This window comes from Haemaphysalis longicornis, unplaced genomic scaffold (genome assembly GCF_048455015.1).
Source record: "Haemaphysalis longicornis isolate Haplotype H1 unplaced genomic scaffold, Haemaphysalis longicornis Haplotype H1 scaffold_19, whole genome shotgun sequence".
In the NCBI taxonomy this organism is placed as follows: Eukaryota; Metazoa; Arthropoda; class Arachnida; order Ixodida; family Ixodidae; genus Haemaphysalis; species Haemaphysalis longicornis.
The window spans coordinates 6663777-6690769 of NW_027526288.1; the positions used below are offsets into that span (position 1 = coordinate 6663777).

The 26993-nt window shown below is 49.1% G+C and overlaps 2 protein-coding genes across 2 annotated transcripts; one reads left to right on the forward strand and one right to left on the reverse strand.

Annotated features, from left to right (window-relative positions):
• Nucleotides 1–3041: 3041 nt before the first annotated feature.
• On the forward strand, nt 3042–25757 carry LOC144166754 (uncharacterized). The gene is made up of 9 exons (XM_077696244.1): nt 3042–4323; nt 4473–4613; nt 6325–6425; nt 8902–8992; nt 10555–10713; nt 18364–18523; nt 20498–20703; nt 23217–23470; nt 24751–25757. The coding sequence occupies exons 6-9, from the start codon at nt 18376–18378 to the stop codon at nt 25157–25159; spliced, it is 1017 nt and encodes a 338-aa protein (XP_077552370.1). The 5' UTR covers nt 3042–4323; nt 4473–4613; nt 6325–6425; nt 8902–8992; nt 10555–10713; nt 18364–18375; the 3' UTR covers nt 25160–25757.
• LOC144166816 (YEATS domain-containing protein 4-like) lies at nt 8110–11507 on the reverse strand. The gene is made up of 2 exons (XM_077696306.1): nt 11047–11507; nt 8110–8136 (listed from the first exon to the last, which is right to left on the reverse strand). Exons 1-2 carry the CDS (start codon nt 11389–11391, stop codon nt 8110–8112), a joined length of 372 nt encoding a protein of 123 aa, XP_077552432.1. The 5' UTR covers nt 11392–11507.
• Nucleotides 25758–26993: the final 1236 nt, after the last annotated feature.

The following is a 26993-nucleotide window of genomic DNA, read 5'->3' on the forward strand; positions in this document are numbered from 1 at the left end:
TTTCCCATCTCTCAGCTTTATTTCCTTCGCTGCTCCTTTTGGTCACTTTGTTGTTGACGTCTGGCGACAGATCTTTTGTAGATCTCGTTATCGCCGTCTGAATTCATGATAGCCACTGCGCAAAGCAAAAAAAAACATTCTGAAAAGACCCACGAGAATCACTCCGAATAGTAAAGCCGAAAGCAAACTCCCATCGGGAAGATGAATTTGGCTCAGTTTGATCCGTGCCACAGCAAGATCAGGGTCATTTTCAACACGAAATACGATCCGCGCAGGGCCTTATCTCACCTACTTTCCTGCCACCTTCTTTTAGGGGAAGGTTGCCAAGTTTTTCTTGTCTATGCAATCTTATCTGCCTTAGTTTCGGTTTTTGAATTCACTCATTTAGAGAGAAAAACACCCCAACTATTTCTGTGTGCATCTGAGGTGGTGAAAAATAGGAAAAACGTCTTTACTGCTACAACATATTTGTGTTTTGACGTGAATTACTTCAGAAAGCTCCCTAACTGCTACATCGCTTGTGTGTTTTTTCTTTGTTTTCATTTCCTCGTTTATTTTAGGTGAAATAATTCTACAAGCTGAGTGGTAACACACGTTAAAGCATCCGCAGTATCCGTGTTCTGTGTGGGTGGGGTGCCCCTGTTCTACTCACGTGCCGCCCCGTTCTCGTGTCACGTGGTACGTACTATTTTTAGTTCTGTCCCAGTGTTACAAACATCCGCGGAAGGCGCGGTGGTAATGCACTCGGATCCTTTTCGAGAGACAAGAGATCAAACCATATACGAATACAAATGCACCTTGTAGTTACTCTTTGCCGAGGCAGCCTTTTTCTATAGCGGACAACAACGATGGTTTTTCGCAAATTCGGACACCTAGCGCTTTCTTCTGAAAGCAACGTTTTCACTCCAGCAGAAACTGGGATGTACTTAAAGTGTTGAAGAACATGCGTTATCTCCGCACGTTGCTTACGGTGGCAGAAAAGTTGGGCTAGTGTGTGTTTGCATTACAAGTGAACCTGATGGCACGTGAGTATAACAGGTGAACCCCATGGCCGCAAAACTGTGACTCTGATGAAGCTACCCGCCGCGGTGGCTCAGTGGCTAAGGCGTTGCGCTGCTGAGCACGAGGTCGCGGGTTCGATTCCCGGCCGCGGCGGCCGCTTTTCTGATGGAGGCGAAAAGCAAAAACGCCCGTGTGTACGAGATTTCGGCGCACGATAAAGATCCCCAGGTGGTCAAAATTAATCCGGAGCCCTCCACTACGGCGCGCCTCATCGCCTGCGTTGCGTCGGCGCGTTAAACCCCACAATCAATCAACTCTGATGAAGCTTCAGCATGTGCCTTTAATCTGCCTATTGAAGAAGTTCGCGCCAAAAAATAAAGTACAGCGAAGATGCATAAACGGCTGCATGCAAAAACGAAGATGCATAAAACGAAGATGCATAAACGTCAGGCTTTCACCATAGAAGGAAGTGAGCTGCAGCTTACGTCTTCCAGCTTGTGTGTAAAATCTATGGCTTCAGTACCCCGACGGACAGAGAGACTAACAGCCGGGGCAATGAAGCTGGCGACGTCTTCTCCGTCGTGGGTCTGTCAGCAGGGCTCCTTTTGGGCGGGGGTCCGTGGCCGTCGGCAAGGCGGGCCAGGTCTTCTTGTGCTTTTCCCCACTACATTAGCTTTGAGTGCGCCTTTAGAAAGCGAGCAGCGGCTTACTGGCGTGTGACTGATTCTGCCAAAAACACCGAAAGCGACGAAACACAATAAATGTTCTTCCCGTGTATCACGACAGCGCCATTGTTGTGAGCTTGAATTTTGCGCTAACTATTAGTGCCTTCACACGCACCAAGCAGCGTACCCGCAAATATCGCCATAATCCCTATTGTGCCTTTGCATTCACCTAATAGTGAACGTCAATTGGCCAAGCCTTCTGAAGCACGCGCCCCCATTCACATTGTTCACCGAAGCAAGCCACGTTCCGAAAGTGCGCCGTTTGGGCGGTCTACTGCTGGCGTCGAAGCCAAAGTCGCTGGTTGCCGGCCTTGTCGAGCTCAGGGTAAGCGACCACCACTCGTCCTTCGCATTCCACGTTACCAATGTCGTGCCCTGTTTCATGCGCACTTCGAATAACTTTAAAATTCAAGTATTTGGCTACTTTCGTTGCATCGTCGATACACCTATGTTACAGCACCCTGGCTCCAGCCACAGCACTTTTCTCGTGTTCATACAGTTGCACTCACTCACTCACTCACTCACTCACTCACTCACTCACTCACTCACTCACTCACTCACTCACTCACTCACTCACTCACTCACTCACTCACTCACTCACCCACCCAGTGTTGTACAGAGAAATATATTCGGGGCTAAAGACTATGGGTTATTTATTTTCTTTTTCACGCTGTGCGTTACCTCCCTTTCTTACTCCTACCTTTCGAGGCTCCGTTGCTCATGCCTCCTGCGGATAAGTAGTTAACATAGCGGTGCCCGATGCTTGCCGCGAACGCACCTCTTGCCCTGAACTCGGCTGCACGGTGAATCATAAAACGCCTGTGAACAGCTCCCCAACCAAACTCAGGGCTGCCTAAACTCTTTAGAACGCGAGAAAACAGAATATCCCTATCAAGCAAAACATCCGTGAACCCCGATATAGGAACCTTAAGGGCCGAGATAATAACTTTCAGAGATAGCAACCCTACGTTGTCTCCTATGTGTCCTCCATGGCATTGTTTTCTCCCCGTTTGGCTAGTAGTGCTTTTTCAGGAGAAATGTTTTCCAGCCCTATTTTCTAGAACCCATGTCTTGTTAACCATACCGACAAGCTCATAGGGTATATTTGCCACATACGTATTCTTAGTTCGAGGAATACTCTAGTACGTTCGGGAATAAAGTTTTAGGAGAACGATCCTACTATAAAAAATACTGCATTCCATCTGAGATGTGTTGGTCAGAAGATTTTACGTTCGTGCGTAATCATCGTACCAACATGCATCGTTTTGCGTGGCTATTTTCCAAAACCAAGCTTGAATAAAATATCTAATCGTAAAGATCTTTCTGATGGATAAGTCGCCGTTCGGCCAGTTCAAAAATAACCTGTTTGGGGACTACACCGTTCACATCTGTCAGCTCAGAATGCCAAGCCTCTCACTTTTTCACTAAAGAGCGCTACAAAAGATCACCCTTGGAGCGAACAGTTTTCTGACGCTGTCAGCAAAGTTAAAAGCGCAGCATGCTTTCTTCAAATTCATATGGCGGCTGTTGCGTCTTGTTGCGACCGCAGTCTGCTGGTAGCGGGGCCGGTCGCCGTCGTTCCGTCGAGCCAGGACTAGGGGAGAGCTTAGAGCAAACTCAACGGGTTTATTTACATTTTTACAGTGAGTTGTCGAGATGAAGACAGAAGACAGATCCTGGCGGGCCGCAGCACGCCCTTTTTGTTGACCCCCGATCCCTAGTTCCCTAGGTTGGGGATCCCCATACAAAACAATGCGGACCAATGGTGATGTGTAAGTTCCTCGCTGTGAAGCACCGCCCTCGGGTAGGGACACGCCTTTCAGGTATGTCGGCAGATGCACGGCACACACACACACACCCTTGCCACTCGTCAGGAGCATCTAGTCGGTGTTGCTGTAGTAGAGGTGAAGAACGGAAGACGCGCGAGCGCCTCGTATCTTTTTGGTGTCCGCCGCGCGCTGGGTTCCCACGGTGGGGTTCTCACACGTACTTCCCACGGAGCTAACAAGGTTCGTGGAATCACTCCGGGAAGGGTTAATGGCTTGACCATTGCCACTGCCTTCTTCGCTGTGCTGCCGCCGCCACTGGGTCCCATTGTCCGGTCGTCGCCGTCCGGGCTTTCACGCGCACACGCGTTCAGTTGCTTAGGCCGGGGGACGAGCGGCGGCTCCTTAATCCCTTTTGGGCAACAACACTCAACGCCGCTCAAAAGCCGCTGTCAATCAGTGGCCGCCGCAGCGTCGTGTCGGCCTCCTTTCGTTTCCCTCGACAAGCGGTGGGGTGGTCGACCGGCGGGCGACTGACCCGCGCAAACATCGCGCCAGGGAGTCATAACACGGCCTTAACATTGACTACAATATGAACAGGTGGTGAGCATCTGGTGCAAAATTTTCCCATAAAGCCTTCCCTCCTTGTTGAAATCATTCTGTCCCCCCAGAAGAAGCACCTGACGGGATATGGCGCTCGCTGGGTGCTGGTCCTTTCATCCCTCGGCAAGAAGCGGCTTCACGTTCCCGGATTAGACGGCGAACAGTTGGCTTTGCTTCTTCCACCTTCCTCCCCTGTCATAAGCGCCTGCCCTGGGACGCCAAACGAGGTAGTGTCATCTGCAACTCTCTCACAATTAATAAAAGCGTATTGTGCTTGCGCAACTTCTACTCTCTGTCACGCTAGTATTCGCAGCCTTTTCTTATACTTTATGTTATTATGTTTTATTTCTATTATTTTATAAATTTATACTTGCAGACGGCTGGTGCAGTATTGTACTCCCTGTGGTCCTCCGGCAACGGCAGCGTGTGCTGGAGACATGTGGACGACCCGAGCAAGCTGTTTGAGCCGTACCCCTACGACTTCGCACACAGAACCCTCCGAGTGGTATCCCTCGGCGTGAGTTCAGCTCCAGCCCATCTTGTAGTCTGCAGTAATCTACTAATTGTTAGAGGACGAGAACAACTACTCACCTCCCATTCCCTCCCAAATGATGCGCAAGAACACTTACTAAGAGTTCGGAGTGGCACCACCCTACTTGAGGGAATTGTGCGGTTTTCACTACACAGTGGTCTCTATAAGGTTGTCTGATACGTGAACGACGATCCATTCTTCAGTGTGCCCTTTTGAAGAAGGCTGTGTCTAGCGTTCCGTCCAGACGGAGCGGCAACTGTCACTGAAGTTCCGTCCAGAGGAAACACAACTCGCGTTGAGAGCAGTCTTTCTTGATTTTTACCTAACCGGCCGAACCGCTACCGCTCACCGACTAGCCAGAATCACTGATAATTATTAATCATTATTAATAAGTACAGATGATACAGATCCGGACGGATCTCAAAGCCGCCACCCGACGCCCGCTTCACAATATTTCAGCGAGAGCAGTCGGTCTTGATTTTAACCTAACCGGCCAAACCGCTTCTGCTCACTGACTAGCCAGAATCACTGTTAATTATTAATCACCGGTAATAATTACAGGAGATCGGGCGTAACTGGTGATGGCTACGTCGGCCTTGGCTCCAGTGAGCGGGAGCGATTCGGCCGCTTGAGTAAAAAACCAAGACCGACTGGTCTTATCGCGTGAATTGCAAAGCGGGCGTGAAGTATACTATTACAAAACGCTAACCACGACAGCAAAAAAAAAAAAAGAAGTTCCAAGAATAGAACCAGGGACTACAGCGTCCGTAGACAGCGGCGGAACCGCTACACCAAATCCCAGGACGAGAAATGGCGGCTAATCGGCTGGTTTCGATTTGGCGTTCAGTCTGGACGGAACTTTAGCAGTTTTTAGCGTTCCGTCTAGACGGAACGCTAGACACTTTTTTTGAAGAACTCTAACTGTTGTCCAACAAGTTTGTGCACATTCACCGTAGTGCCTTCCAGTGTGTTTTTATTTCCTTTCAAACTCAATCGTCTACGTGAGCGCCGGTTCCTTCTTCAGTGCGTCCTCTGGAAGATCTGCAACTGTTGCCCCGTTTGTGCACATTCACTGTACTGTCCTTCAATATGTTTTTTTTTATCTCAAGAACACTACACAAGAACTGAATACTATCACCTTTCAATAATCTGTAAGCCCTCTCCCCACCCCCACCCCTTATTCCCTTTTCCCCGCCAGGGCTTCTTGCCTCTTTCTCATTAAAGCCTATCAATCAATTAATATTAAAGTGCCATGCTCTTAGCTGTTTGCAAAAATGTGCAAAATACGCAAAGCACTAAGATCTACAGGACCTCCGTGTTATGTATGTAGAAAGAATGCTGCAAGATCTGGAGGTTACTATTCGGTTTTCCCATTTCCCATTTCCCATTTCCTTCGGTTTTCCCATTGCCGGGACCACGCGCTGCCCGTATTTCGTTCTATGAGTTCAATAGTGCAGCAAATTTAAGTTCGCTCAATTTGAATAAACGCCTTTTATCGGTTGCATCAGCTCAAACGGCCGCAGGTGCTGACGATCGCGTTATTAATGGGACTGCCCCTTTCTCTAATGAAGCGCGGGAACATTGGAAGCTCACGTGACTCTAACATCACCAGCTACCACTGAAAAAAACAAAAATCATGTCAGTATCTCTGTATTTCTTGCCTTAATCCTTACTTTGTCATACTGTCCTGCTGTAGGCGACTCCCGTTCGAAAGAAGCCAGCCACAAAAACGGAATGGAGATGGAGCGGCTTCGTTTTCGACGTCCTCAACTACATTGCCGACTCCCTCAACTTCAGGTAATCCTTTTTAACACGAAAGTGTTTTATTCCGGGATCCACCAAGATCTGATTGACGTCATATCCGTCACGGAAATGTCATCGCCCGAAACACGCTGCTGCGCCAGTATTCGAGCACGGTGCTCCGTCGCCACAACGGGAAATGGCAGGCGCTTTACCGACTCCGCTACGAGCTGAAGCGCAGACAGCCATATGAAAGCGCCATACATCTTTCTTATAACCACCTCCATTTCGATGGTGCTGCCGCCTAGGAGAGGTGACGCGAAGTAGTGCATCACCCTGCTAATGAGCGCTTACAGTTGGCGCCAACTGAGCTCGTTGCAACGCAACCGTCAGCCGAACACTCCACGGAGCAGGGACGCAGTGGTCGCACATTTCCGAAAGCGACACGCCAGCAGGCTGTCGCTCACCAAGCACACCCACAAGACAGCCCCGCAAATCATGCTATTTCACTGCAGCGTATCGTGAGTTCACCAAACGATCCCCTGGCAAGCAGTTCGGTTTCGTTCGCATGGTTTGAGAGCGCGTGTGGTTTCTTTCGGGTTTACGCAATGCTCCGGCGCGTGCAATCCAGTGGCTAAAGTTGATGCGCCTAACGATGCCATACCGACGAAATATAAATACCGACGCAGAAGTTCACATCGACGCAGAATAAACATTCCACTGATCCTTTGAACGCATATCTCGCTTTCGTGTTTTACCGATTCCTATGAAAGAGGGATCAACCATTTTTTTTCAGGGGCACCGTAAGCCTCATGTAAATTGCTATTTGCACATACTACTCATAATTATGCAGCCCCCCCTCCCCTTTACACTATGCTAAACTAACTTCCTGTGACTGAGTGAGTGAATCCACAGTCAACTGTACTTACTAACCAAATATAGGGAAACTTGTGATTTGCTTATTGTGGCCGCCCACATCGCTTCCAATGGCCGAATCCTGGCCGAACGGGGTGTCTGAAAATATCATTTGAATTCGGCATTGAGAGTATCGATCATTCCTTGCAGCGCGCATCTTTCGGGTGCTATTAGTTCTTGTAATTTGGTCGCCGAACCGAAACGTACGCTTACATAACTTACTGATTTCCTGTAGGTCTGCCGTCGATGCGGTGACATGTCACGCTTGATAACTTTTGGATTTAAGCCGCCTGACTGATCTGTGCCATTTCAATTCTGGGTGTCGTGCTTGTCCCCTCTAGGCATTTTCAAGGCCGGTCGGCGCCCTCGTGCCTGCGCAAGGGTGGCTGTTTCTGCCTATCGCCGCAGCTTTCTGGGGGCGCTCCGCGCTAACCTTTCGCCAGCGGCTTCCCTGCCGTTGCGATGGCTTGCGCGGGACGCGAACCATAGTTCCGAATATCCGCAATATTTACAGGCTCGAACCGCTCTTACACCGTCGTACGGGAAACTCGAACTGCATTTGGGCATCTTTTAGAACCTGTATTCCAGGACTGTTACCCTTTCATTCGGGAAAACGCGACTAGTTATTTTGCATCATCTGACATAGTCCCTCAAAAGAACATGCTTGCTGCAAGCGGCGGTGGAGCGAGACTTGTCATTAACTACGAGACTTTCCCGGGAATTGTTTATGTCCCACTTCGCGCATACTTCCGCATCGGAAGGAATTCCGCGAAACGCCACGCCAGCAGTCGTCCCTGACCGCGACTTGCAAAAAAGGCACACAAGATTACACCATGTCTGCGCTGTGCGGACGCTGCACCAGAAGCACCAATCACACACGCAGTCACTTTGAAAACGTCGGCAGGCGCAGAAACAACAAATGTGTCGAAGAACTAACTGCGGCCCAAATGCGGTGCGTAGGCAACAGACTACTTCTGCGTCTTTACGCGACCCGTTTTCGTTCAGACTTGTGCGAAACAAAAAAGCTACATTGTCCCAACATGTGCCTGTACTACCTCCATCGCTTCATAAAACAGGGAGAAGCGAATAACAGGAGCGACGCGCAAAATAAGCAATCAATAGGAGTAATGCGTTCGCAGTGCAACGTGCTTTGTAGTGTTGGGGCACCTCGATGCGAGCTTACGTGCACCCTACGAAGGGTTGGCGCGCGACGCCCTTACTGTATAGAAGGAGCTGTTTCGTAATCGTGGCGGGTGCTGAGGCCGTAAAGGCGGCGAGCGCGAGCCCGCAGCCCGCAAGCGCGTCCAGAACGGCCGTTGCATGGGTTAGGGCTCCGTCGTCACAATGAACGACAAAACCAGACTAGGAGAGTGTAGTTTTCTCTTTTATTTCTTCTCGCTGGCTCCCATTATACTGTTTTAATTGTTTTGCTTCTCCAGCCTATACCAAGAAGCTGGTAATCCATCCTATTCACTGCACAATCGCTAGCACAATTGCGTCGTCCATATACGTAATCGCAGTTATTGGCACCTGCCTAACGGAACACCTGATGGCGCGTGCATGGAAACTAATGTTTTTAACCACCAGACAGTATCACTGACCCCACACTCCCTCGCAGGTACCAGAGCAGAGAGCCACAGCATCACTATTACTTCGCGGAGCTGTTCAATGGCACACCTGTCGGCGTCATAGGCGACGTCGCCAGAGAGGTAAGGGATTGCAAAGGAAAGTTTGACAACCACCTGAATGCAGCCGCACTGCTACAAAGGAAGCTATACAGCTTCCTTAGAAACTTCGCATTTCATTTCTTCAAGTTTTCTTCAAATGCGAAGTTCCTGAGGAAGCTGTATGGCTTTCCTTTGTAGCCCTGCGGCGGCATCCAGGTGGATGTCAAACTTTCCTTTGCAGAAATTTTCTCCACCTTGGGGATTTCTCCTAAATCTGGTCGAGCTAAGGGACGCGTACATTCACTGTACGTGAGCCAGTATCTTTGAGGCACCAATAACGTAAGTGGGTCTGAGACAGTAATGACTACTCGCCGCATCCCGATCATTCGAAATGTAAAGCCGTCGAGCAGTTTTTTTTAGCTGTCGGAATTCTTTGCTCTGGCTGTGCTTTTCCCGTGGACACAAAAATGAGGACATTTGTGGACGCCATCTCCGATACATGTTGAAGAACCCCACATCACGTTACCTAAAGCGCATCACTACTACTCAAATCAAGTTTTCAAACATTTCGGAGCTCATTAATACATAAAAACAAATTACCGGCAATACATCAGCATTTAGCTCATCCTTTTTTCCTAACGTTGTAACACTAAGGAACGCGTTACCCGACGACATCTCCACATGCACTGATAATAAAAGTTTTAAAGATAAACTAGAAACAAATATGTCCACTCAAGGTTAACCTTCAAGTTCTATACTGCTGTAACACATATTTTGTGCGAGATGTATTGTTCAACTTAATCATTGTGTGCTGCTTCGACCTATTGTTAACTCTGTAAAATTATGTAACACTTGTTTTCCGATGTTCCTACCTTAGCCAATGTTTCGAAATCTGGTGTTCTGATGCTGTTATTTTTTTGCATGTTTTTTGTGTTTTAACAATATTTAGGTTCATTTGTATCTCTGCAAACACTGTTTCATGGCCCCCCTCCTTATGTAATGCCTTCGGGCTTTTAAGGGTATAATGAATGAAATGAAATAAAATGAAATTGTATGTTATCACAGCGATCACCATACTGCAGTTGTGTGAGCATGCTAATACTCCATGTTGAGTGCCCAGCAAAACAATGGCCACACGCCACATAAGCAGATACTGAAGCTCCCATGTCGACTAAACAATACGTTGTCCAATGAACAGGTTGGTACAGACACATTCTGTCCAAACAGCGCCAAGACAGTGGATGTAGAAACGCTTTGCCGAAAACTTTTGCCGGCAAAAAGAATCAAAGAATGGCAGCATTTGGAGAAAGGTAACCAAATACATGCTGCTGCGGCACAAAGTACAAGACTACCCGCAGGAAGATTGAAATCCGGAAGAGCAGTTTCCCGCAAGAGGCTTGGAAGGAACGTTTCCCCTCCGGGAATGCTTACTCCATTCGACGAAAGACTGTTGCTAGTTTGGCCATAGTTTGAGTGAAGCGCAGGTTTTCCAATGTTATCCAATTTCAACGAGCCTCAGTTGCGATGATGTTTAAATCTTAGTATTCCTACAGTTTGTTCATTGCCAAAGCCTGTCCAACTAATTCCGGGCACGTGGCATGCAGGCGGCCGACGTGGCGGCTGGCGACCTTTCGTGGACGGCAGCCCGTGGTGCACTCGTGGACTTCACCTCGTTCATTCTCGACGATGCTGTGACGTTTGTCTACTGGCGAGGGATCAGCGAGCCGGGGCTGTGGACCGTGCTTAGGCCTTTCCCCTTGTCTGTACGTTTTGCCTGACACATTGTGGGCTTTGTTTCATCGGGCACGTACACTTTGCGTGTATTCGCTGTAATCATTGCGCAAACAAGCATGCCCGCACAAGGCTTGTGAATTGACACATGTGGGCTACAACAAAGTGCACGGCGAAACTTGTTTCTTCCAACGTGCGGCCGACCGGATGCCTCTTGTGTTTTGTCAGTAATACAAATACAACAAGCCTGTTCTGCCAGGCGCCGGGTAAAATACACTTGTGGTTATTTTACGGCTTATTGAATATTGTTACGATAGAAGCAGAAGAAACGAAACTTGGAGAGGAGACGACGAAAACGAACTGACCGGCCTTTCTGTTGTGTCCACAAAGTATATTTTGATGACGATTTCAAATTCACCCCAGCCTGTTTCCGTCACTTCGTATGGAGGCTTCGTCACCACCCGGTTCTGGATTGGGTAGCTTTCGTGCAGCTTGAAGTGCACCTTCTTGACATAGGTCGACATGTCCTCATTCTTGTACGGCTTCACGTAGACGGTCCACTGGTGAGTATGTCCATCTTCCTCGCGCTTCTTGCCGAAATAACGGGCAACGTTGCCGTACACGATGGGCTTCACAATTATTAGCCCCTTCACTCTCCCGCTGGGTTCTTGGACGACTTCTGGTAGTAAGCCCGGCATGACGACGGCCATCACACGCCAGCCGGCTGACCACAAAGAGACCTGGCGCCGTTGCTCAGTCCCAGGGTGAAGATAACGAGAGGGTCACAGGCAGACTGCAATTGCTTACAAATCCATGTTCGGCGCCATTTTACCATCAAGGGTGAGCACCTGGCCCTACCCGAGGGAACCGCGCAAGTTTTTGGGGGCTCCGGATGAGGACGTAGAAGATTGGCTGAAACATTATGAAAGGGTGAGCAAGTACAACCACTGGGACCCGGCGTCACAGCTCGCCAACGTGCCCTTCTCTCTCGATAAAACCGCCCTTGTGTGGAGCGAAAACAACGAGGAAAAGTTGACTACGTGGGATAACTTTGTTACCGAGATTAAGAGGTCTTTCGGGGATTCAGGCGCTAAAAAGAAAAAGGCTGAGCAAACTCTCGCGCAACAAGCCCAGGTTCCTGGAGAAACCTGCACAACCTACATCGAAGAAGTGCTCCAGCTGTGCCGCCTGGTTAACCGTAGCATGTCCGATGAGGACCAGGTGGGTCACCTGCTCAAAGGAATTGCTCAGGACGCGTACAACTTTTTAATAACGAAGGAAGATCTTGTGACTGCACAGGACGTGATTCGCCACTGCAGGGCGTTTGAGGCACTGAAGATGCGGCGAATTGCTCCCAAGTTCGGTCGTCTAGCAAACGTCACCACCGTAGCGACTGTGGACTTCAATTCGAACCCTTCCGAAGATATCGCGTCACTGGTTCGCAGAGTTATCAGAGAAGAGCTTGGCCAGCAAAGCGTCTGCCGCGACTCGCCCTGCCATCATTGTCCCGCTCCAGTCCGCCCCGTCTACCATCAGTGTGCATTGCAAGAGTCACCAGAAGAGCCTCCGATGCCCTGGTGTGAGGACAGTTCGAGGTGTCGGCCAACCACTTTTCGGAATGAACGCTCTGGAGCCCGGGCTAATCGGTCCCCGTTTCGGAGGTTTGCTTCGTCCAATAGTGACCCTCCGCGCCGACCTCCTGATGATCACAGGCGACCCTACCAAGGATATGTTGCGCCCCGACCGCCTCCTGTTTGTTATAACTGCGACCTCCCCGGTCATATATCCCGATTTTGTCCCTATCGCCTACGGCAGCCTCAAGGACACTTCTCGAGACCACCTACGGTAATGCGCAACAACCCGCCTTACGACACGACTATACCGACTTCCACTTTCTACCGGTCCAGCCACTCAAGCAACATGCGCCACGACTCGCCCGCGTCCGACCGCAGCTTCTCTCCTCCACGTACGCACCAAGCCCGATCACCCTCGCCGCGGGGGAGGCGAGGATCGCCGACGCTGGGAAAATAGCTTCTGCGACCCACGGGGGTGAGGTCGCGAGACGGTCGCTTTCACCAATTCCCCCACCTGTGATAATGCCAAAAAACAAAGTGATCGTTAGTGTGAATGGTGTAGAAACGTTAGTTTTAGTGGACACTGGTGCCGCAGTTTCGGTTATGAGTCTTTCTTTCAAGAATCGTCTTGGACATAAAGTTATGTTTGCGTGTGATCGCAACGTTCATTTCCGCGGTGTCGGGGGCGAGCATCTGCGCGCTATCGGCGTTTGTTCCGCGACAGTTACGCATGGTGAAGAGGCATTCCGGACGGAGTTTATTGTGCTGACGCAAGCTACCCATGATGTTATTTTGGGTATAGATTTCCTACGCGACAGCGGAGCTACGCTCGACTGTGGTACTGGAGAGATTTCTTTCCGGAGTGAAATTCTGCCCACACCAATTCACGATCCCAGCGAGACCAGCGCCGGTGTGCTTTCAGTTGCTGAAGACACCCTGTTACCAGCTATGGCAGCTTCGTTTATTCCGGTGAACTCTGCTCGTTTTCGTTCGAAAAGCTGCACTATTTTAATTGAAGGCGATGCGAACAACATGGTCAAGAAAAATATTTTGGTGCCCCGAGCTCTGGTCGAGGCCACAGACGGACGTAGTCATGTGTGGACGGTAAATGCATCCAGTGAGCCAGTAGTCCTTCCTTGTGGATTCAAGATAGCCAGCTTCGACGAACAAGTCAACGTCGCCATTCAAGCGGTGAATCACAACCCCGACCATGCCACGACAGAAAAACCTGACTATACCGCCGCCTTTAAGCGCATGATCAACAACTCCCTTTCGTCCGTCGAACAGTGCGAACTACTGAAAACGCTTGCTCCTTATGCCTCCACTTTCGACTTTGCCCAGGGCGATCATTCCTTTTCCGTTCCTGCCTCCCGGCTACAGCATCGAATCAACACCGGCGATGCGACCCCTATACGCCAGAAGCCATATCGAGTGTCGCCTTCCGAACGAAAAATAGTCAATGACCAGGCGCAAGAGATGCTAAGCAAAGGGGTGATCCGCGAGTCCTCAAGCCCCTGGGCCACACCCGTGATCTTGGTCAAGAAAACAGATAACTCATGGCGATTTTGTGTCGACTATCGTCGTCTCAATGCTGTCACCAAAAAGGACGCATATCCCCTGCCGCGCATCGATGACGCTATCGACTGCCTTCATTCCGCTTCATATTTCTCCTCTCTCGATCTCAGGTCAGGATATTGGCAAATTCCGGTGCACCCATCCGACAAAGAAAAAACAGCCTTCGTGACACCAGATGGCCTATTCGAATTCAACGTCATGCCTTTTGGGCTTTGCAATGCGCCTGCGACGTTTGAAAGGTTTATGGACGCCATTTTGCGCGGCCTTAAATGGGAGATATGTATGTGCTATTTGGACGACATCATAATCTATGGCACGACGTTTAGCGAGCATAACCAACGCCTTGGAATTGTTCTCGACAGGATTCAAAAAGCCGGGTTGGTTTTGAATTCAAAGAAGTGTCATTTCGCAGAACGTCAAGCAATCGTGTTCGGGTTTCTCGTCGACAAGGACGGTATTCGGCCCGACTTGCAAAAGATCTCAGCAGTTCGAGGCTTCGTCAAGAGTCATCGGTTGTTTCCAGGGGGTGTCGATACCCAGCACCTCCACCAATTGACACGGTCGTAGGGAATGAGATGGGCTTTATTAAATGGGGCGACCAGTGCGCAGGGAACTCGTAGGCGGGGAGCGGTGAGCACAGAGCGAGTAGCGCGCTGCACCAACGTCTTCCTCCTCTTTACCACTCGCGGCCGATCAGTTCGTTTTCGTCGTCTCCTCTCCAAGTTTCGTTTCTTCCGCTTCTATCGTAACATTTTCCCCCGGGGCAGACGAAGCTCGCCGAGCGAGTTAAGGGGTGCGAGAGTGACAGCGTTTCAGGCGAGCTACATGCACGACCTGTGTCCTGCTCGAGCGGCGACCATTAGACGTGACTTTGGCGACGACATAGTTGACATCGTTGAAGCGGCAGAGCACCACGAACGGTCCGGAGTAAGTGGAGAGGAATTTTTGGTGCAGTCCTTTCTTGCGCACCGGAGTCCATAACCAAACTTTTTCACCCGGAGTGAAAGCGACGGGAGGATGTCGGTCATCGTAGCGAGCCTTGGTACGAGCTTGCGAGCTCAGAGTACGAATACGGGAGAGCCGGCGCGCCTCTTCAGCACGGCACGAAGTTTGGGCGAGAGAAAGGTGGTGATGTGGTGAGAAGGGCAAGATTCTGTCGAGAAATGTACGTGGAGCACGGACATACAGTAGGAAAAACGGAGCATAGCCAGTAATTTCGTGTTTGGCGGTATTGTAGGCGTACGGAACGAATGGTAGCACAGTGTCCCAATTCTTGTGGTCGGACGTAACATACATTGATAGCATATTGGTCAGCGTGCGGTTTGTGTGCTCCGTCAGACCATTAGTTTGCGGATGGTATGCAGTGCTATGGCGAGAGACAGAGCCACAAAGTCTCAATAGTTCTTCTAAAACGTCTGCCGTAAACTGTCGCCCGCGGTCACTGATGATAACGCGCGGAGCGCCATGACGAAGGATAACGGAATGCAGAAGGAAGGCTGAGACGTCCTCAGCTGTAGCTGCAACGAGAGAGGCCGTCTCGACGTACCGGGTCAAGTAATCGACGCACACGATAATCCACCGGTGACCTGTCGAGGACTTCGGTAGAGGTCCAACAAGATCTATTCCGACTTGTTCAAATGGTGACGTAGGTGGAGTCACGGGATGCAGAGGTCCCGGCGAAGGGCTCCCGGGGCGTTTATGACGCTGGCATTGCAGGCAGCCGGCAACGTATTGCTTCGCAAATCGCCGCATTCCTGGCCAGTAAAAATTCTGTTTGAGCCGATGTAGTGTGCGCACAAAGCCAAGGTGACCCGCTGTGGGGTCGTCGTGCGTAGCATGCAAAATGGCGGCGCGAAGGCTAGCTGGAACAACCAAAAGGAAGCGGGCGCCATCCACCGAATAGTTCCTCTTGAACAACAAGCCGTCGCGCACGACAAACGGGCACGATGGCTGCGCTCGCTGCGCTGCATCAAACATGGTTTTTAAAGAACTATCCTTCAGTTGTTCTTCCTTCAAGTTGGAGGCGGTGGGAATTGCAGTCGACAGAGATGCCAGACAGTCATCAAAGTGATCGTCGTCACACGGAGGCGCCGGGGCAGGAAGGCGTGACAAGCAGTCCGCGTCAGTGTGTCGGCGTCTGCTCTTGTACGACACAGAGAAATCGTACTCTTGTAAGCGCAATGCCCAGCGAGCGAGCCGACCAGATGGGTCCCGCAGGCCAACGAGCCAGCATAGTGAGTGGTGGTCCGTGATGATGGAGAAGTGACGCCCACACAGGTATGGACGAAACTTTTGAACGGCGAAGATCACAGCTAGACACTCAAGTTCAGTAACGGTGTAGTTACGTTCGGCTTTCGTTAACGTTCGGCTGGCATAAGCGATGACGTGCTGCGCGCCGCTATTGAGCTGGACGAGTACGGCACCAACGCCGACTCCACTAGCGTCGGTGTGAAGTTCGGTAGGAGCAGCTGGGTTGAAGTGGCGAAGAACTGGGCTCGAAGTAAGTAAAAACTTTAGTTGCTGAAAGGCGGCTTCACATTCTGGCGTCCACACAAAAGGGGTGTCTTTCTGTAGCAGGCAATTCAGGGGGTGAGAAAGTTGGGCGAAATCCTTAATAAAACGTCGAAAATAGGAACAAAGGCCCAAAAAACTTCTGAGGTCTTTTAACGAACGTGGTACCGAGTAGCGCGCTGCACCAACGTCTTCCTCCTCTTTACCACTCGCGGCCGGTCAGTTCGTTTTCGTCGTCTCCTCTCCAAGTTTCATTTCTTCCGCTTCTATTGTAACAATATTGACTGATTGTGAGGTGTAAAGCACCGACGCTACACTTGGGCTATGAGGCATGCCGTACTGGGGGGCTCCGGATTAATCTTGACCACCTGGGGACGCCTAAAAAGCCCGGAAATTTCGGCACGCGAGTGTTTTCTCTTTTCGCCTGATTAAAAAAGCGGCCGCCGTGGCCGGGATCGCATCCTCATCCCTCGTTCGTTAGTTTTCCTTAAAAAAGTGTGTCCTTAGTAACCTCAAGCGCAGTTTACGAACATGCAAAACCAACTAGCCCAATTTTTTACCTTACGTATCGTTAATAGACTGATGATCATTTTTTTCTTATATGTCAATACAGTAAAAGCTTGTTAATTCGAACTCAGTTAATTAGAAACTACAGTTAATTCGAACTGACACCCTGGTCCCGACACAGCCCTGTATATTTCAAATGGGAAAACTCCCGATAATTCGAACGCGTCGGCATCCAGAACGGTTAATTCGAACTGGGACCGTGTGGTTGCCGTCGCTCCACGCATTAGAAGTCGGTCCAGATTTATTACAATGTGCTGCAAATCCACCCTGTCTCGACCCTGCCATGTAAATAACAATGTTTTCTCGGGCATAAACGGCGTCATTTTTCCGACATTACGGCTCGCTGGTCTTGTTAACGCATGTCGGTGCCTGTTTCTGGCGTACAACTGACTCATAAATTATTTTATTCGCTGTTCGAGAACCATGAACATTATTTACGAAATCACCTGCCACAAACGTGTAAAAAGGGCCAATTCGAGAGGACGAGTCCAGAATTGGCATGTTTGTGTACTGCCCGCGCAGTGTTGAGCGATGTTCATTGATTCTAGCTCCCGCGTGCTAATTCAACCTCCGCTTTATTAGAATAATTTTGTGGTCCCCTTCTAGTTCGATATAACGAGCTTTTACTGCATATACTTTGGTTTTGATAATTCCCTGTTCGGACTTTGGTAAGCCTGTTTTAAATAATTAGCTTTGTCCATCGCGTTTCTTTCTCGTAAATTGTGCACGTTGTGAGGTAATGGTTGAACTTTTGTGCTCGTAGTCCTCATCTGTAGGTAATGTTATCAGTAATCTTGAATTTTTAAGTAGAATGGAAGCCTACTATCACCTGGTACCGCTTATGTTGTGTAATATTTAGAAGGAAAATGTGGCGGTATAATTTTTACGTTTTTACCCACAGATAAGCAGCGGTTTCTCTACCGTATTTTTTGCACATTCCCTTCCATATATCTTTACTTCGCTCCTTTAGTTATGGTGGGGCAGGAATGGTTCGTTTCTAGCGTTATCAATTTGTTAGTTGAAGTTTTTTTTCCTCATTATTCTTCTTGGTGCACTCACCGTTTGTTGAGAGACTGCTTCCAAAGGTGCGGCAACAAATCGTGACACTAAACGCACTTCGCCTTATCTGCACGCCCCGTCGTGTGCAGTTCACGACTACGGGACGCACATGAAAATGCTGTCAGGTTTATGAAATGCATTGCATTTTTACCCATCCTTCAGCAGATCTCCTCACCTCTAAAGTATCCTATGCCTCTAGCTGCTTGTGGAAGGACGAACGTAGCACCTCACGAGCGGCGCGTTATACAGACAAAAGCCGGAAGCCGCAGCGCGTATCCCTTGTTCCAATATTTCCCAGACCACGAACTGCGCGAATGTCGTTAACACTGCGCTTTTGTATGTTGGGCTCATTTACCAAGGCTTTCGCATTAAATAGTCACGTTTTCTGCTGCCCAGGTGTGGTGCCTGATGCTGGCTGCAATGTTGTTGGTGACAACTTTGCTCTTCTCCTTCAACGTAGCCCGTGCCTCGTTGCTTGGTTCACCCGACTCGTCATCAAGCAGCCAGAGTATGCTATCAGCAGGAACACTTGCGCTTCAGTCGCTTCACAGGCAAGGTAAGGGGGATAGTATTGTTACGAGGCGGCGTGAAAAAAGACATAAAGCATGAGATGGCCGAATGATGTATTCGCAGTACTATTTACATGTCGTCCTTGACAGAGGCCACGCTGGCTTCGCCCCGCACACAACTACTTCTACCTCGTGTGCATGGGGATGTGCGCTACTGACCTATGCGCCTTCTTCTAGTGACAATATTGTTCGCCTAATCACCTTAAACTCGAGCAGTTTAAAACTCTAACAAATAACCACATGCTTTCACATTCATTCCACACGAAAAGCCGATGTTTTCCCGTGCCGACACCGTCTCACAGAAAAAAAGGCTCCCTAAACGAAGACAGTTTAACGACAAAACATAGGTGTTACTTCAAAGGTAGGAGTAACGTAAACCGAAAGCAGGGTACGTATTACAACAATTTTTTTGCGCGAGATAAGTTGATGCAGCCATGATTAGGAAGGGAGGATAAACGCAAATAATTCTCAGGGGCTCGCCGTTGACTCGTGTTTTTCTTGTCAACCGTGTAGACATTGGTATCGCACAGCAGATCCATTTTTCAAGTTGCATGTTCAAGTTTCGCGTTTATTTTCCAAAAACCGGTTACATTTTGGGGTGGAACACATCGTCAGCGCCCATGGCACCTCTGCTAGTAGCACGCCCATGGAATACCCGCATCACATCATAACAATTCAGCAATAGCATAATTTATTCAGACCAACAAATGAAGATCTCGTCAGAAGCGAAATATACTCATATATATACATATACCTACGAGCGTATATCGTCTTCAATGTACACATATACACAATATTACATATTTTCATGCGTTTGCTGAAATTAAGCACATTTAAACAAAATAGAAATTGGCAAATGAAGCACTGCAGCTGAATGTACTAGATATTTTGTCCAGGATCAAGCATTCGATAATAAAGAAATACGAAAAACAGCTTTTGCAGGCGGTGCGAATTGGTACCTACAGATCAAGCTAGTGTTAAATTTCTTAGATAGTGGACATATTTTAGTAGAAAGAGTGTGTTGAACCAGAACAAATATGTTGGTCCTGTTAGCGTTAGATATATATATTCTTCATACTAGCAAGCGATTGTGTTTGTACTTTAGTTTCGAAATGCTAACACGAAGATCTTGCAACTTCCCTCTTTCAGTGTCGACACAGTGCCAAAAAGTTGATTGATCGATTGATTGACTGATTGGTCGATTGATTGATGGATTGATTGATTAATTTATTTAATGATTTATCGATCGATCGATCGATCGATTGATTGATTGATCAGTTGATCGATTGATTGATTGATTGACTCAATCACTCCATCATTGAGTGATTGATTGATTGAGTGATTTATTGATTGATTGACTCAATCACTCAATCATTGAGTGATTGATTGATTGAGTGATTTATTGATTCATTGAGTGATTGATTGATTTATTGATTGATTGATTGTAGGGTTTAACGCGCCGACGCAACGCAGGCGATGAGGCGCGCCGTAGTGGAGGGCTCCGGAATAATTTTGACCACCTGGGAATCTTTCACGGGCGCCGAAATCTCGTACAGACGGGCGTTTTTGCTTTTCGCCTCCATCAGAAAAGCGACCGCCGCGGCCGGGTATCGAACCCGTGTCCTCGTGCTCAGAAGCGTAACACCTTAGCCACTGAACCACCGTGGCGGGTACAGTGTCTAAAAGTGCCGCAGACGCTAGTGTGGAACGCAAATAGAAAAAAAAAAAAACACGTTATTACCGCGTGCGTGTTCGACATTCAACTTTCTCAGCGTTCAACATAAATTTTTCCCTCTACCACAGAAAATTTCTGTTTTAGTATTGACGGAAGGGAAGCAAGATCCCTACAAACAAAACGGTGTCAATTGTATAATCGATAATAATTGGCGCCTTATGCCGCATTTTCGCGCAACGGTAAATGTGTTGTGCGGCATTTGACATTTTTTCGGTCTCGCTTCCAGACTGTCCTCCAGAGAGCGGGCCACGGCCGCTGCTGGGTTGCTGGTACGTGGTGTGTCTCGTGATGAGCACAGTGTACTGCGGCCGCCTCACTGCTTTCAGTTTGGCAACACTGGAGGAACCGGTGTACTCCCTGGATGTGCTGGTGCAACGCCGACCCAGCACCATTGTTCTTGTCAAGAATGGCTCTTTGCCCTTCGAAGTGCTTGTGAGTATCGCCAGCTGGGAAACATTCAAAGTGTGCCCACTACGATCGTAATTTTGCGCTTTTCTCCCGCGAAGAACGCCAGAAAACAACTGTTCACAGATACTGTGCGAGCTTCATAACGACTGGAGTTTGGCAGTACCATGCTAGCTTACATTTCTGTTCGTCATAGCACGAGAACAATTGCGGAGGAAAAGAGCCAACTCCAATTTTTGTGGGGTTACTGATCTTATTCAATCTAACACAATTAGGTCTCTTTGCCAGGTACTTCTGGCTGGTTGCGTGAGCCAAACGCTGTAGCGACGACTTCGCGGATGCCCGTTAATACAGACCATGGGGGCAGCCCTTGCATTCTGCTTTTACACGAGGCATCAAAAAGGCAGTCGGTGTTCAACCACCCTTACACAACAGTTTCTCGGGAGATGTGACCCTCCTCGTCCATCCCTTCTGATTAGTATAGCTGTACTTATACTTAACAGCTATAGTTAATAAGGCGTATACGTGGAGCTCAAACTAGCAGGGCCTTTTTGGTGTACTGGTAGCGGCATCTCAATGACGACATCCATCGCTGCAAGACGGACAAAATCCGAGGGACAAAACCCGAGCAGCCTTCAAACACAGCATAAGGAATAATTTGTAAGGGCCCATGAAGGCAAAATACAAGTTTGGTTTATTAAAACCGAGTGCGTTTACCAGATAACAACAATACCAGATTTATCGCAAACCTCGAACAAATTATAAAAACAGCCGTATGAAGCCGTGGCGACACCCCGTCCACTTTCCGGCAATTTCGCAGTGACGTCACAGAACCTTTGTGCGATTTGCAGGCTGTGCAATTGGCCGGCGACCTAAGCCTCCGCCAAGAAACGTGACTGGGCGGTTGTAGTGGGACGTTTAGTTTTCTTTCGTCGTATTACTTCAATGCTAACCTGCTGTTAACAGAATGTTAGCTCTGGTTTTAGTAGTGTTCATATTACCTTAGTGTAGAGCTAAATTTCAGGTTTAACATTTCTTGCGTTTTCTCCGTAAAAAAATGGCTTCCGTGGCAGGAATGGAGCTCAGTGAGCTACCAAAGGCTAGGTCCCTATGAATGGAAAAGTGCCATTATACTATCACGGATAACTGAAGCGTGTCTGCGCCCCGGTAAATGGGTGATCAGGCGCTTAACATTTTTTTCCGTCTCGCCTTCAGAATATCCTCCAGCTCTTTGTTCAGTTGTTTCAAATTAAGGCCCAAGGGGGGACAAAGTAACCATTACAATGCAACTGTCTCAAGTTAAACCGACAGGTCCTATACATACGCACCCACCAGCATGTGGCAAACAATACAAAGCTTCGGAAGGTTTTAAAGACGATACTGTTCCTTGGGCTACTTAAACGCACAAATTTTGGACTGTCTGTATTTATGTCTGTCTGTCTGTCTGTCTGTCTGTCCCTCGATTCAGCCCGACCGAAGTGAAACAGAAACTGCGCAATCGTCTTATATACCCACAGCCAAATCTGAACGTCTAAGTCCGGTGTTACTGTTCATACTTGTCAACATTGTTGAACACGACCAAACATAAGCAAATATAAGGCAGAAAACCAATACATGTGTGATAATTGCAGTGTTTCTTTTTTTTAAAAAATCACGACTTCTTGGTTTTAGCGATAGCAAATGAAATACTACAATAACTGCGGAAAACAGTCGCGTGCTGTTGCCCGCGCTACCTGGCGGAATTTAAACAATCAAACGGCCACAGCAACGAAAGGATCCACTAGATAGGTTCCACGTTCCACTTGGAACACCCGTTGAGTAGGGCAACGTGGTTCCATAAATGTTGTAGCAGGGCGCCTCCATTCACGCGCGTCTCTGCCATAAGGCAGCGCTGGCATCGCAGCAGCCGACTTGTAGCACTGCAACGCGGTAAATATAAATTGACTTGAGGCAAACTCTAGCGTTTTCTCTTGGGATGAACGAGACGGAAGAGGAACAGCGTGAGAGGTGAGCGGGAAAGTGAAGAGAGGCATTTACTTGCCAGGGGCACCAGTCGACTATCGTCTTTCGACGACATTTGCAACGAAAGAACCAGATACGCGGCCATTTTTTTAGAATTCTAAGGTGCATCAAGCACAAGCACCGTGTTCCTTTCATACTGCTTCATGGGGCAGCGTTCTACTGCGCGTAACATGCACGAACGCTTTTGGTGGCCGAAAATGGGAGCACCATTCGCTCTCATGATTCCAGCTACGAGGTTTTGCGGGCATGCTCTCACAGTACTAGCTGTATTGTCGCTGCTCTGTTTTGTAGAGATGATGTTTCGTCACTGCGGTGTTCTGTCGCGCCCTGTATCCCTCTGCGCTGCTTTGTGGCTCGCGTGCTGTCTGTTCGGTCGCTGTGGTGTTTTATCCGTGGCACTGTCCTTGCGTGTAGTGTTTTGTAGGTGCGATTTTGACGCGCGGTTTACTGTGCGTTCAATTGTCGTTGACAAAGTTGCAAAGAAAATTTGCATTATTCTCATCTTCCTCCCCTTGCAGAAACGTCCTGCGTACGATTTTCTCTGGCGCCGTCGTCTCGTGCGCGTGGTGCGAGCCAGCACGTCCGTGGACGACCTCTTAGCCAAAGTACAGCGTCGGAAGTTCGCCTGGATGGCCGAGGCAGCCTTCGGCGGGGCGCGCATTCGCGAGCAACGTCTGCAGGGACTGGCGGTGGCCCGCACCTCGATGGCCGCGTCTCGCTGGTGCCTGGCGCTCGGAAAGGGAAGCCCCCTGCTGCCGCACTTTGACCGCAAGTAAGGCTTCTGGCAGCTGTGTCGCTTGGGCGCAGGTTAGCCGTCGTGGGGCTATATTCCGTTCCAAGATAGGTACAAGCCCGGATCTTCCGTGGTGCGGTGGAGAACGTTCATAAAAACGGGTAGATGTGGCGCGCCAGAGTAAAAAAATCACAGGTCGACGAAAAAATTTGCGTCTCTCGGGCTCGAACCCAGGCCGCCAGCTACAAAACCCGCGATTCTCATTCTAGGCTACTCAGGCTGAACAGAACAGTTCTTCAGCAATTGTTAAAAAGAACAGAAGGAGCGGTACAAGCGAACCAGTATACGGTGATGTGTGCCTACAGGACGTGCCGGGATTGTACTCACCTGCGGACGGTATATCGCTGTCTCGGGAGCAGTGCCTCTGCTGTGTTATCGTTTAATGTCTTAGCACAAGCTTTTCTACGCAAAATATCCACCATTCGTCGTATCCAGGGGACAAAAATGACAATACTGGTAAAGCGGCATAAGCTTTCCCTCGGAGTACGAATAGTTTATTTCTCTGTGTTGCAGCTTCGCTTAGGGCACAAGTAGCAGGCGAAGTGCAAATGGGTCCGCTAGTGCGCAATTTCTATCGTGGTGGTAGATTGGAGCGAAAAATCGCCACCCGTAACGGAAGACTACAAATATTCGCCTCCCCTGCCTTCTTTTTTCCTCGAGGCATCGTATTCAGGGCCACTTTGTAGTTGTTGAAATAACGGCCCTTTTTTTGTCGATAATGTGCGAATAAGCAGGGTGCACAGCTCCTGCTTTTTTGTTTTCATGTGGGGGAAGTTTTCCGTGTGTTCGGTATTTTTGTCGGTGAAGAGATACACGAAGCTCTGCCTATCTCCGTGTTAATGTGAATGACTGAATAAAATCTTTAATCAACAACAGGTGCTGCTGGCAGGGCAGCCGCCCATGGAAAGTATCCTCAGTCCGGCATCCCGTGGCTGTGACAACGGAAGTAGCGACTGCGTTGACTCGCTCGCATGCGCAACGTCTGTGAAAAAAACGGTCGCAATTGAGCACCCTTTAAGTGCAATACCTGCAGATAGAATGATGAGCCCGTAGTTTGCAGATAAAAACAATACGTACGGGTAGAAATAGAGCTCCGTAGGTGATCACAATTGAGAAGCACTAACGGAGTTCGCGTATGACTGACAATCCTATCACGATCGAGCCACTTGGTCAAATAAACGTCCATTTATCGCAAAATATCCAATTGTGTTTCGCTGATGCCTCCCCGTACCATAACGCAAGCTTTCGCCAATTCGCAGGATCCTCCAGCTTTGGTCCCACGGCCTCATCGACCGTCTGAAGAAGGCTTACTTCCACGGAGAACCCATGCCAGCACCGGAGCCAACACGGCCCCTAACCCTGGCCAACTGCAAGGCGTCTTTCTGGATGTGGTTCCTGGGCCTGTTACTCGCCTCCGCTGCGTGCGTCTGCGAAAGGCTGCTGCAAGTGCGACGAATCAAAATGCCGCCCCACAAGGCTAGCCCCCACGGAGAAGAAATGGTGCACCCACGCAGGCGCCGTTCCAAGTCTACCCGGAGGAATCGGTCCAGGTCCACCCAGGCCCAGCCTCAGCCGAAATCCCTTTGGCACGTGCAGCCGCCTGTTTGGCCCAGCGGCCAGTTTCCCTACAGCAATACTAGAAGGCTGATGCGCTCCTGCGACACGTGAACGTTGGTCTCAGTAGATGCGGTAGCTTCGCCTGATTGTCTCGTGGCTGTAGTTTATGTTGTTACTCGTAGTTGACTTGAGGTCGTAGCCGGGAGCCTTTCTTCACTGCTGTCACCCTGTAATATCCACTGGTATGCACAACCGAGCAAAAGCTCACCAGCGTACTCCCACCGCCAGACGACCAATGAGTCACTGCTTCCAACTGTTCGAACTGTGCGTTTATTTTACTGCCTTTGTCTATACAATATTCTTTCCCGCCTCCATATACAAATTATTCCGCTGCCACGAGACCATCTTAATCTGAGTACGTTTCTCGCTTTCTACGTCAGAATCTTTTCTGGCTTCAATTTTCGGTTCTCCTGTCTTTTCCAGAGAAACAAAAACGACGAAATTAACTAGTACATCTCCGATTGCGGCTTCCCGGCGACCCATAAAAACATGCTATTTGCACATTGGTTGCTTCAGGCCAGCGTAAATCGTTTCCTACTCATATAGTTCATTCCTTGAGCTTGGCCGGTTGGTCCATCGCCCAATCACACGACGGCTGCGACACGTGCGACATGTGGGGTGTTTAAGCGGTGGCAAACAACAAGTACTTTTTTTCCACTTCGTCTAAATATTAATGATGATCGTGTATTCCAATATAAATGTCTGTCATCGCCTTCCTGGTGGTTTTAGTCATCTTAAGTGCACATCGGTTTGATTTTCCCTTGTCCCTTGCTCGTCGCACACCTTTTGCATAGCCTAAACAATGCTGATTTCGGTGTACAAAGTGCCTCGCTATGCTGCTACGTTGCCGAAAAAACAGGCGCCTTCATTAATACGAGCCAGCGATACACGAATATAAGTGAGAGGACTCCCACACCTACAGCCAGGGTAGTTTTACTGCTTAACTAGGTCGACATTTTAGTGCGAACACAAGTACAACGTGTCTGACATTTCGGTTACACAAAGGTTCCTTCGGTTCTTGAACGATCTGGCGATTTGAAACGCGCAATGACGTGAGCTCGCACTTCGAAGTTCGGCCGCCGCCAGCGTCTTAGGGCGCAATTACCAAGGACGGACCGGTAAGCAAGGAAGCCGCTAAGCGATTCCCGAAAGCTCCCATTCATGACAGTAAGTCAGTACGACAGTCATGAAGAGAACCAGTCGGAGCAACTAGGCTCCAGCTCCCATTAGGGCACCTATATTAGTTCTCAGAAAAAAATGTCTCTACTCTAATGAATGGCAGGCGGCTGTGCGATTGCCGTATCTGCCGGAAACAGCTCATTGTACGAGCATAATTTTCAAGCGAAGCTTGTGTCGGCTGAATTGTACCGTCGGTGATGGCCTACGCCTAAAGGCCTTGTGAAAAAGCCAAATTTATCCACCTGCTCTAATGGCGATGATGATGATGGCTTTGAAGTGTTTGTCCCGTGCGCACTCGGGGGATCGGCGAGGGGTAAAGCGTTGACTGTGTCCCCGTTGCACCTTACAGACTGAATTATAGATTGAAACCCTCCCAGGGATTCCCCTTCTCGGACGCAACTCTCCATCGCCGTTGGCAGCAGGCGTGGGCGCATGTGCGAAAGTGTCACGTTATATCACGCCACAATCGGAGCCAATGAGCGTCGCCGCTCGAATCACGTCACATCGCCGGTGCGGCTGCTCGCTCTCGTCGGGGAGCCGACTTTTTACCGCGGCATGGGTAGGCCGGCATGGTTCGCTCCGCCGAAGCACGGGGAGCCATTGAAGAACATAAACAGCTTCCGACAGTCGCAGAAGCGTGATAACGTATCCAATAACAATACAATAACGTATACCAAACATTTGCGTTCGGCTACGGCTCAGCGAA

What these genes read in the sequence shown, in the direction of transcription:
- LOC144166754 (XM_077696244.1), top strand. Translation starts at nt 18,376, where the DNA reads ATGCTGGCTGCAATGTTGTTGGTGACAACTTTGCTCTTCTCCTTCAAC. An exon ending in TCAGTCGCTTCACAGGCAAG is followed by an intron (nt 18,524 to 20,497) that starts GTAAGGGGGATA and finishes TCTCGCTTCCAG; the next exon opens with ACTGTCCTCCAGAGAGCGGG. An exon ending in CTTTGCCCTTCGAAGTGCTT is followed by an intron (nt 20,704 to 23,216) that starts GTGAGTATCGCC and finishes CTCCCCTTGCAG; the next exon opens with AAACGTCCTGCGTACGATTT.
- LOC144166816 (XM_077696306.1), bottom strand. Translation starts at nt 11,391, where the DNA reads ATGGCCGTCGTCATGCCGGGCTTACTACCAGAAGTCGTCCAAGAACCC. An exon ending in TGGACACAACAGAAAGGCCG is followed by an intron (nt 8,137 to 11,046) that starts GTCAGTTCGTTT and finishes CTTCTGGTGCAG; the next exon opens with CGTCCGCACAGCGCAGACAT.